Genomic DNA, 11,348 nt, shown 5'->3' with positions numbered 1-11,348 from the left:
TTGGACTTCCAATAAGTGTTATAGATGGTACTGATTGATCCTTTGTGTCGGTGATCCATAGACCTTTTGCGTGGTAGGTCCATTTATCACGAATATATTCTTGGACATTTATACGATTTTCATTATTTGAATCTCTAACCTTTTGGAGGAATGCTTTTTCGATCATGGCATAGCAATCTGGTACAGCACTACTAAGACCTTTAGATCCATAAAAGCCATTGGCTTGTGGTGAACAGGTGATAATATCCAATTTTGGTTTACCCAATAAAATTAAATTTAAATAGTTATCTGTTAAATTAAAGTATGGTGATGTAATAAAGAACTTTGATTCTTTTGGAACTGATGAAAAAATATGAGATGTAACTACTTCATCTTGACGAATATTAAAGGGACCCATTTGAATTGTTGGGAATATCCATGTATCATTGTTTGTATTGTTATTATTTATTAAATCAAATGGGGAGTCAATTGATTTTTTACCATTATCTCCAGAATAAAATTGATGTGGTTTTAAAAGTGTAGATAATTTTTTATAGGCCAATTCTTTAAATTCTTTAGATTCGGTGATTGGATTAATTGTCATACCTGGTTTTGGTAATAGTTGAGTGAAGGTTTCTTTATCGACTGTCATAGAAAGTGTTCCAATAGTTTCAACGATTTCATAAAAGTAGCTTGATACAGCTTCAGTTGAACGAATTAACACATAACGATCTTGTCTATTTGTAAAATAATCTTTTGAAAGGTTGGCTCCACTTAAAAGAAGGTCGTCATCGAAAACATAGGTTTTGAGATGTTGTACTCCAATGGTTTCATTGACTCTTGGTGGCAATACTTTCTTTAAAATACCGTTTAAATCAGGAGTATGATACATGCTGATATTAACACGATCTGGGTATTTATTCATTAAATCACCCAATAGAGTTGCACTACTTTGTTTATCTAGCCCCATTCTGGTACCTCTTAATCCATCTAATAAAATATGAATCTTTAAATCTTTTTCTCTTTCCATTGCTTTGGTCATTTCTTCTACCAATTTAATCTCTTGACTACCTGTACCTAAATATAATGATGCTAATGTAATTCTTTTTTTTGATCTTTTAACTCCATCCTAAAAATAAATTAATATTTGAAAAATAAAATAAAATTAATTATTAAATATAGTATAACTTACAATTAAATGATTATAAAAATCAATTGGCTCTTGAATAAATTCTACATTATTTGCGTCTATTAAAAATCCTGGACCTTGTGATGATAATTGCCAAAATAAATCATTTAAGTATGCATCATCATATATCTTTTGTTTATTTGATGTCGTAAATTCTCTACTATAGTTTGAAATGGTTCTGGAATCTAGAGTTGATTTTTTTGGTATATTTAAATTATTTATTGATTTTAATGTTTGTCTAGTTTTATTATTATTGGTTGTTGATAATAATGGTGTTGATGGAGGTGAATTTGATACATTATTATTATTATTATTATTATTGTTACTATTGTTATTATTTACAACTTGACTAGAACCTCTAATTATCATTAAGGCTGCAAATAGCCTTTGTGGCTGTACAAATGGTGATAAACGTGGTAAAACTCTTTTGATCATATTGAATAGTGTAATGAAAAAACTAGTAAATGACATTTTTTCTTTTTTTTTTTTTTTAAAAAAATAAAAAAAGTTTTATTTTTTTATTTTTTAAAAATAAAAATTATTTAATTTTTTTTTTTTGATGTTTTATAAAATATATTTAAGATTATCTATATTATTAGGTATTATACGTAAAGACTGTAAATAATGTGGGAGTGTGTTTGAATTTAATAAAAAAATAAAAATAAAAAAAATTTTATAAATTAAAAAAAAAAAAAAAAAAAAAAAAAAAGAAATATTAATTTATTTTTAATAAATTAAAAAAATAAAAATAATTTTTTTTTTTTTTTTTTTTAACTTTTTATTTACAAATCCAGTAGCTTTTTTTGTATAAAATAAAAATAATTTTTTTTTATATTTGTTTTCTTTAATCAGAATTGTCTTTGTATTTTTCAGATAGTTATTGTTGTTTAATAATTTTAAGTTGGTTACTCCTAATTTTTATATCACACAAATAAAAAAAAGATATTTTTTATAATTTTTTATTTTTTTATAATTTTTTTAAAAAACCCTTTCATTTTTTTTTAAATTCGGTAATGATATAGGGGTTTTTTTAATAATGACTCTTTTGGTCAGAAATCTTTATCATATTTTGAAAGACGCGTGCCTTCGTGGTCAAATTTCTTAACTAAAAAACGAAAACGAAAACGAAAATTAAAACGAAAACTATTAAGCAATAATAATAATAATAATAATAATAAAGAATATAATAATAATGACATAAATAATAACAATAATAATAACATAATGAAAAAGAAAATTAAACAAGTTTCAAAAATAAGCAATAATTAAAATAATAGTATTAAAAATTTTAATAATCAATGACAATAAAAATATTAATAGAAATGGGTATAAAGAAAATTATAAAAAAAATAAACAAAGTAAATACTTATAATGTATTTATATACCTCGTACATTTAAAGAAATTAAATTAATTAATAAATATTTAAATATTTAAATAACTAATTAATTTTGTTTTTGTTTTTTTTAACAAATTCAGAAATAAATATTATTTGATTTTAAAAATAAATAATATTTATTTTTATTTTTTTTAAATTTTATTTATTTTAAAATTTAAATGGGTATAAATAAAATTTTTTTATTTATTTCTAAAATAAAAGATAAAAAAAAAAAAAAAAAAAAAAACTAATTTATTTATTTAGAATAATAAAACAAATAAAGAAATGTCATTATTTAAATTGCAAAAAGTTATGGTTTTTTTTCAAGAACGTGAACACCCCATTGTATTCGAAGATATGAAGGACCAGAAATTAGTATTGAAAGAGAAATGTAAATATAAAATCAAATATGTTTTTAATGTTAATAATCAAGCAATTAAGAATCTTCAAAATATAACATCCTATTTCAAAGCTGGCCTTTGTGTTAGTAAGGATACAGTCTCATTCGGAGATTTTAATGAATCATCCTCCACCTACGAAGTAACCGTTCCAAAAGAGGGTTGGAACGAAGCTCCAAGTGGTTTTCTTGCAAGAGGTTCTTATCGTGCTAAAATTCAATTTACAGGTAACGAACAAAATGTTAATTTTGAAGTTCCATATAGTGTAGAAATTAAAAATGCATGGGAATAAATAAATTATAATATAGGAATAAAAAAAATTGTACCAGAAAAATTAATAAACAAAAAAACTAAATTAAAAGTACACCAAATTTAAAATTTCTTTTTTTATTTTTATTATATTGATTTCTAAAAATAGCCATGGCCACATATTCCTATAAAACAAACAAAATATATAAAAAATAAAATTCCATATAGTATAATATTGAATAAAAGATATAATCTAAATTCTCTTTATTTGAAGATCACACAAATACTGAGAAAGTTTTGTTTTAAAAGAATTTCTATAAAAAAAAATAAATTAAATTTTTTTTTAAATTTTAAAAATTTTATTTTTTTAAATATTTTTTTTTACAATTTTTATTTTATTAAATTTATTTACAAATAATAATAATAATAATAATAATAATAATAATAATAATATGAATTATGAATTATTATTACAAAAACTAAATGTTCAAATAGAACCATTGGATAGAAAAAGTGAAACTTTTAAAACAATAGAGAATTTAGTGTATAAAGGACAACAGGTAGATATAGAAAATAAAAGTAATGGTAATAGTACAGACGAATATGACTATGAAGACGAAAATAAACCTTATAGAGTAGATTGTTTGGATATATTTACTGCAACTAGACCATCGGATTCAAGCAAATCTTTTATCAACAAAGATAATTTCAAACAATCGTTACTATGGTATGGTTGTTTTAATAGTAGTGTTGCTGCAAAACTTTTAAATGGTATTCAACCTCAATTTACAACTTATACAAACTATAGGGCTGGTAATATTACTCTTTTTCACAATAACAATATAAATTGATAATCATAACCATATAGAGATACTATTAATATTATAAAATAATAATAATAATAATAACAATAATATTAATTATATTTTTATTTTATATAGTTTCACTTTGGGATAATATTTTAGGATGCACAGATAATATTAATATGGGTAAATTTTATAAAGATAAAAATGGTAAATATAAACCAAATAAAGGAATTTTAATGTTGGTAGAGGTAAACTATAAAGAAAAGGTTATTCCAAATCAAATTAAAATTGACAATATAAAAAGTTCAGACTATTCAAGAGACACCTTAAATTACAATGAAGATGATGATACTGAGGATGAATCTGAACAAACCATTGTGCCAATTATCGGTGAGGATGAAGATGATATTGTAGAGGTAATTCCATCTAAAAAATCGAAATCAAAATCAAAATCGAAGTCAAATAATAATAATAATAGTAAAAAAGAAAAATATGTATATTGTAAAGAAATTAAAGATGAAATTGGAATGAATCAAATGCTACAGATTACAGGCGAACTTTCACCCAATCCAAATCATTCATTATATCTCCATAATTTAAAAATACCAAATGGACCTTTCATTCCATCGACCAATACTGTTAAAGGCAATGGTTGGATAAATGGCTATTTAAAAACTTGGGACAAATATAATCAATTTTTAATTCCCTCAGATAAAATGGTAAATAAAAATATAAATACTTTATATTTTTTTAAAAAAATAATTTTCTATATTAATATTAATATTTTTATTTTTAAAAACCAAAGATTAAATTAAGGTATCTAGTAATTGTAGAAACAAGACCAACTAAACATTATAAACCAATTTCATCAGTATCTCCTTTAAAATCACCTGTAAAGCATAGCAATAATCAAAATACAACAAATACAAAATCAAATAGTATTTGGGATAATGTATTAGTTAAAAAAAGACCAATAGACTCTATAGATAAACCATCAAATGACTCTCAGTATTCACCTAGTTTTGTAGTTTTAGATGATGACATCAATAACCAAAAAACAAATAAAAAACAAAAAATCTAAATTTTTTTCTTTAATTTCCAAAGGGATATTTTTACACCCATTTTTTATTTTCGACATACAAGAAAGATATTTTTTTTTACCACCTTAAATATCCTTTTTTATGTGTTTTTTTTTTAATGGTCGATAGTTCCTAAAGAATGACGTTCCAATATCTATTTAATCAGATATTTAATGATTTTTTTTTTTAATTTAAATTCCAACAATTTTTTTTTTTTTTCCTTATCATAAATAATAATAAATAATACTATAATACAAATATGACAAATTCATTAATTTATATAAATCCAGAAGAATCAACAAATGCCTTATCTAAAATTTTTGGCGATGCCAATATTAAAGGACCAACCGATATTGTTGAAGATGAAAAACAAATTAAATTTGATGTCTCTTACTTTAGTTTACCATTAAGTGTAACTTTTGATAAGATTACTGGTGTCATTTCATCAAATCCAGATCACAAGGACTATGTTTGCTATGTTTCATCACAAGTAATGTTTATAACCCGATTTATATTTTGTTTGAATAAATTTTAATTTTTTTTTTTATTTGCAATAGAATACAAATAGGGCACCAAAACGTGCAGTTCCAGATTTAAAAGAAGATGATAAAATCTATGTAACACCAGAAGAACTAATCCATGGCCTTGCTTCAGTATTTGGCGATTGGCATGTTCACAAACCAAGCCAAATTGTTGATACAGATGATAAAGTTACCTTTAAAACATACTGGAATCAACAACCACTTGATGTAATTTTATTGAAAAAACTAGGTATTATTGAAACCAAACCTTTTAATAGAGAATTTGTTTCGTACTCTGTAAATTATGTATGTTTAATAATATTAAAATAATTAAAAAATTAAAATAATTAAAAAGTATAGATTTATTAATTTTTTTAATTTTTTTTTTAAAATAGAATATAAGTCGTAAACCAAAACCATCTTCTTAATTTATAAAGGATCAATTCTTTTAAAATTTATATATTTTTATTTTTTTTTTATTAATAAATAGAATAAAAATAGGTGGGGAAAATTGATGAAACATTAATTATGAAACATGTTACTATTATTATTATTTGAAGAGTTCAAGTTAATAAAATAAAATTATTTTTTATGTATATAAATTTTTATAAATTTTTTTTTTTTTTTTTTACTTATAAAATTTTTTTAATCATAACCCATAAATAAAGAACTGTTTAATTTTTTTGTTGTATACCTTTTAAAAAATTTCTCTTTTTTTTCAAGAATTCCTTACAGCAATTGACATTTTCCCTCCCATAGAAAAAATCCGAATTCTGTTCTTCTCTTTTTTATTTCTGTTTTTTTTTTTTTTTCCCAAATTTTTTTCAAAATTCAAAAAAATAAAATTTTATTTGATGTTAACACTTTTATGTATAATTTTTTTTTTAATTTTTTTATTTTATTTTATTTTTTTTTTTTGAATAATAATTCTAAAATAATAATTATAATAAAAAAATAAATAAATGTTAAATAAAAGATGATGGATTCCGATATTGATAACCACAATATAAAAAAGAAATAAAAAAGAAATAAACGATAATAATAAAAACAATAATGATACTAAAAATAATAAAAAAGACACCCACTTACAACAACTCTTCGGTATGTGGCAATATTTTTAATAGTTTTCCTTTTAACCAGTGATTTTATAAAGTTTGTCGAAGTAGAAGCATCTCCTAAATTATAATTAAAATGAAATTCATAAAGGGAGAGGTGATTGTTTTAGAAATCAATTGGATGTTTCCTTATAAGGATACATATATATTTTAACTTTTTTTTTTAAAAAATAAATATTACTAAACAATTATTTATATTTTTTATAATAATAAAGAGCAAACAATAAAAAAAAACTATTTAGGTTTGATTTTTTTAAATATTGATAAAAACAAACCCGGTTGAATACTCTTAATTAACCTTAAAAATGATCTTTAATAAGTTTTTAATACAATTTAGAAAAGCCCAATTATTATTTTATTAATTTTAAATTTTTTATTTTAGAATCTCTTGTCTCATATATATTACAATTAAATAAAGATAATAAAAATACAAATGGTTTTTTTATATATAGTTCCAATGACAATGGTTTCACTTTGAATGTATTATCAAAAAAGAAAATACCTAAATATTATTATCTAGAAACTATTTTCTCTGAATAATAAAATTAAAGAATGTGTGATATTTTAAAAAGAATTTTTTAATTTTAAATAAAGTTTTTGATTATATTTAGTTTATTAATTATCTTTAAATAATTTTGATAATTTAAAAATTATTTTGATACACTATGTAACTTTATATTTAATGTTCAACTGCAACGTAATCAACAGAGATATCAGATATTAAGTTATTAACCCATGTAGTAAATTTAACATCAAAACCGGTTGTTGTAACATTGACAGCATCAACACGATATCTCAATTGACCACCATCAGTTGTACTATCAACTTGGGTGGTTCCGAGGGCAACTTGTGGGATATTGACGAATGGTTCATCAAAGTTAACATGACGAAGAGCTTCACGAACGCCACTACCAGAATTAAGAGATCTATCACCAATACTAATGTGACCAATTTGTACAAAGTTAGTTTTTAATGGTTTAACATAAAGTTCCCAACTATATTAAAATAATAATAAATTTATATAATTAGTATAGGTTATTTTAAAAATTTAATTTAGATTTTATTTTTAATTATTTACCGAAGTGCAATATGATTTTGGAATGTAACTGGATGGATAGAAATAGATCTAGCACGAATTGGTTGTGGGAAAACATGAGTTACAACTGTGTTTCTATCAGAATTTCCATTGAAAATTTGACCATTGTTATATTCAATCCATGTAATATTATCAGAAGTGTATTTAATTTTATAAGAAGTAACCCATTGATCTAAAAAAATATTTTAAAAAGTTTAAATTAATAAAATTTTACATTTTTAAATAAACAGTTATAAAACTGTATTCATACCAGAATCACCACGACCTTGAGTTGAAATAGCAACAAAACTATTTAATACAAAACTACCTGCAACGATGAATTGGTTCTTATCATTGATAGAAGCACACCATCCTTCCGATCCATCAAATCTAGTGGTGTCTTTTGAGTTGGAAAAGGTTAAAACTGAGTTTTTAGCACCATGATCAGCATTATGGTCAGTTGAACTACGTAAATTTAATAAAGCATTGCTTAAACATCCAACACTACCAGCTGGGACTTTAGACATTTTAAATTTTGTTTATTTGAAGATTTGAAACTAGAAAGTTGAGAAATAAATTAAAAAAATAACTTAATTTTTTATTTATACGAATGATATAAATAAATAAATAATATTAAAACAATTATAATTAAAAAAAAAATTTTATTTTACTTAAATATTTTTTTTTTCCATATAAAAATTAATTTTAAAAAATTATTTTCATAATTAAGGTGGAAATAAAAAAAAAGTGGATAATTTTAAAAGTTTTTTTGTGAGTTTGTTAAATTTAACTTTTTTTTTGGGGGTAGGGGGGGGGGATAAAAGAGGTTTATAATTTTAATTAAAATTAATATTATTATTATTATTATTATTATTATTATGTGATTATAATCCAAAAAAAATTGAAACCACCCAAATTTTTATTTTGTTTGGAATGTTGCAAAATTAAATTAAACTTTTATTGAGAAATTAAAGAGGTTTTTAATTTTTATTATTTTTTTATTATAAAATTTTTATTATTATTATTATTTATTGTTTTTTTAATTATAAATTTTTTTTTAAATTTTGTAAAAATAAAACCACCAATTTGCTAACCAATCAACTTTTTTAAACTGTTAAATATTGTTATTTTTTTATACAAGTAATTGGTTTGAATAAATTTTTTACCAATTATTCCAATTTACATATTGAATCAACACAAAATAAAAAATGAAGATATCAGATATGATAATAAAAGAGATTTAATTAATTGACTTTTAAAATATAAAAATACAATATCAAACCCCAGCAATAATAACAATAACATTATTAAACCACCAAAAATAAAATCAACAACAAACAACTGAAAGAGTGTAATTAAAGAACAAAAATAAAAAAGGAAAGAAATTGTAGATCAAGAAGATCAAGAGGAAAAAGAGGAAAAAGAAAAACAAAAAAAGAATGAATATTAGAAATAATGAAGAAATTACACCAGGAAAGAACAAACTATAACATATAAATAAAATATGATTTATTAAATATTAATTCATTATAAATTTCATATTTCATACAGATATTATATCAGTCAATTATTTATTAATATTATAATATTATAAATACTTACTGATGAAAACTGTCCTATTGTTAAATGAGGTTGGAAACCATTATCTGATTTTTTGCTTAATTCATCAAACCCTGGTAATAACTCTTGAAGTTTATTTTAAATTTTATTTATGATATCTTCACACTCTGGGATTGATGGTTTTAACCAAACAACACAACTGTTTCCATGTTGGAAGTATGAAAGTTCGTTGAATTGTAATTTAAATGATTTAAACTCTATCATTTCCCTACGTAACTCTTTGAAGACTGATGAGAAGTCATGAATTTTTACAAAAGGAAATATTCTATTTTATAAAATAAATAATATTAGTCTTTTAACCTTATCATTTGGCTCTTCATTTTCTGGACATTCCAATTGATTGTATCTTTAACATCATCATAGTGACCAGATAGTAATAATGACCAAATGTCTTTTTCAAACTTGATGTCCCTTGGTGAATTTAATTGTAATCTTGCTAAATCCAAATATTGACGAGTTCAAAACTAAACCAGTATCTTCAAATTTCAATATACAACCTTCAATATATTTTATTGTTTCTTCTAGTTCGTTTGTAACTGCAGTTTTAATGAATGAATATTGGTTGTTTTGGTGAAATAAATTCGAATAATGGTGATTAACCACTCTCTAAACAAATTTTTGAAAATTCGCTATATTTAATATTATAATCAAAACATATTATGGAAATATACAAAGGGATACACAGCTAACTTTAGAATACAGATAAAAATAAAGTGCCTGAAATGGTGCCAATCATTTGTCATGACAACAGTAGTTCGCATACAGCAAAGACAGTGAAATAATATTTAGAAGAGGATAACAATATACAAGTTGATCCATTACCACCTTACAGTTCAGATATTAGTAATATAAAAAAAAGTGGTTTAGAGGTGTTGTTAAAGAAAGGGTATCAAAAAAAATGTTTCATGACCCAAGTTTGGGTGTGTCAAGATGCATTTTATTCAATTGTAACATCAATCATAGAATAATTATATGAATCACTCCGTGACCGAATCTATGCAATATATAAATCACATGGATGATATACTAAATATTTATAATAATAATCAATTATATCTAATTGTAAAAAAAATACAAATAAAATTTTTAAAATTGAAAAAACGGAATAAATATTTTTTTTTTTTATTTTAATTTTTAGCAAATAAACAAATATCTTGTAATATGATTTATTTAAATGGCTCTTATACAAATGTTAAATATTACCTATTTATTCAATAATTATCTTTTCCATCTTAATAAAGTTGGGGGTCTATAGATAATTTCTACTTTGAATCAGTATAAACAATGAAAAATGACCAATGAGCTTTTAAAAATACAAAGAAATATTTCGATTGATACTACAAGCGCTAAGACATCATGTTCTGAGTAAATTATTTCAGTGGTATTAATGACCTATTAGAAGTAATTAATTTGGTTAGTAATTATTAGATTGGTTGATGTTTATATTTTTATAATAATTTACTTGTAATTAGAATGTGTTGTGGTGGTTTTAACTAATGGCAAAAAAGTTTAATGTTTTGTTGGTGTCTTTGTTATGAGGTGGTGATGTGTTTTTGGCATGTGTTGTAAAATTTGACTTGTGATTGTGGTTATACTACTGTATTATAATTTTGAGTGTGCTGTGATGGTGGTGATTTAAAAAATGTGATAATAGATGATGTAGATGGATTCCCTGATTATTGTGCACTTTGATTTGACTCTTTATTGAACATAAACCCAATGTTTTATTAGAGACTTTAGAAAAAACTTATTGATTCGGAAAAATAAAGAATTAGAATTTAACTATATAGATATTAAAATTTAATATTATATTTAAAAATAATTATAATTATTTTAATGATATCATTATTGTTACCTTTAAATTTTGCTTTCTATTTTATATTCGGAATTTACTTGTACATTTTCGAGAGTTGAACTATATGATACAATTTTATTATTATA

At 22.6% G+C, this 11,348-nt stretch overlaps 6 protein-coding genes across 6 annotated transcripts in view; 3 read left to right on the top strand and 3 right to left on the bottom strand.

Annotated features, from left to right (window-relative positions):
- DICPUDRAFT_96603 (uncharacterized protein) overlaps positions 1 to 1,792 on the bottom strand; it is a gene marked incomplete at its 3' end in the record, with an annotated part of 3,685 nt that extends 1,893 nt beyond the window's left edge. Inside the window, exons 1-2 of the mRNA XM_003284136.1 lie at positions 1,172 to 1,792; positions 32 to 1,108 (exon numbers count right to left, since the gene is read on the bottom strand). Of these exons, the coding sequence (XP_003284184.1) occupies positions 32 to 1,108; positions 1,172 to 1,639 (1,545 nt within the window). The 5' untranslated portion in view covers positions 1,640 to 1,792. The remainder of the gene's footprint in view (positions 1 to 31; positions 1,109 to 1,171) is intronic.
- Positions 1,793 to 2,774: 982 nt separating this feature from the next.
- On the top strand, positions 2,775 to 3,310 carry DICPUDRAFT_91251 (uncharacterized protein). The gene has a single exon (XM_003284162.1). It carries the CDS (start codon positions 2,830 to 2,832, stop codon positions 3,232 to 3,234), a length of 405 nt encoding a protein of 134 aa, XP_003284210.1. The 5' UTR covers positions 2,775 to 2,829; the 3' UTR covers positions 3,235 to 3,310.
- Positions 3,311 to 3,643: 333 nt separating this feature from the next.
- Positions 3,644 to 5,078, top strand: DICPUDRAFT_147956 (uncharacterized protein; the record flags this gene model as incomplete). Its single annotated transcript, XM_003284161.1, has 3 exons — positions 3,644 to 4,004; positions 4,133 to 4,716; positions 4,803 to 5,078. 3 exons carry the CDS (start codon positions 3,644 to 3,646, stop codon positions 5,076 to 5,078), a joined length of 1,221 nt encoding a protein of 406 aa, XP_003284209.1.
- Positions 5,079 to 5,335: 257 nt separating this feature from the next.
- DICPUDRAFT_75164 (uncharacterized protein) lies at positions 5,336 to 6,025 on the top strand (the record flags this gene model as incomplete). Its single annotated transcript, XM_003284160.1, has 3 exons — positions 5,336 to 5,566; positions 5,634 to 5,903; positions 5,993 to 6,025. The coding sequence occupies 3 exons, from the start codon at positions 5,336 to 5,338 to the stop codon at positions 6,023 to 6,025; spliced, it is 534 nt and encodes a 177-aa protein (XP_003284208.1).
- Positions 6,026 to 7,286: 1,261 nt separating this feature from the next.
- On the bottom strand, positions 7,287 to 8,416 carry DICPUDRAFT_91250 (uncharacterized protein). Its single transcript, XM_003284135.1, has 3 exons — positions 8,059 to 8,416; positions 7,791 to 7,980; positions 7,287 to 7,707 (listed from the first exon to the last, which is right to left on the bottom strand). Exons 1-3 carry the CDS (start codon positions 8,312 to 8,314, stop codon positions 7,392 to 7,394), a joined length of 762 nt encoding a protein of 253 aa, XP_003284183.1. The 5' UTR covers positions 8,315 to 8,416; the 3' UTR covers positions 7,287 to 7,391.
- A 1,069-nt stretch (positions 8,417 to 9,485) lies between these two features.
- On the bottom strand, positions 9,486 to 11,308 carry DICPUDRAFT_147953 (uncharacterized protein; the record flags this gene model as incomplete). The annotated part of the gene is made up of 2 exons (XM_003284134.1): positions 9,486 to 9,672; positions 11,301 to 11,308. The coding sequence occupies 2 exons, from the start codon at positions 11,306 to 11,308 to the stop codon at positions 9,486 to 9,488; spliced, it is 195 nt and encodes a 64-aa protein (XP_003284182.1).
- Between the last annotated feature and the right edge of the window lie 40 nt (positions 11,309 to 11,348).

This window comes from Dictyostelium purpureum, assembly GCF_000190715.1.
Source record: "Dictyostelium purpureum unplaced genomic scaffold DICPUscaffold_20, whole genome shotgun sequence".
In the NCBI taxonomy this organism is placed as follows: domain Eukaryota; phylum Evosea; class Eumycetozoa; order Dictyosteliales; family Dictyosteliaceae; genus Dictyostelium; species Dictyostelium purpureum.
The sequence above is the reverse complement of the archived record's forward strand: the minus strand, read 5'-3'. Positions and strand labels throughout refer to the sequence as shown.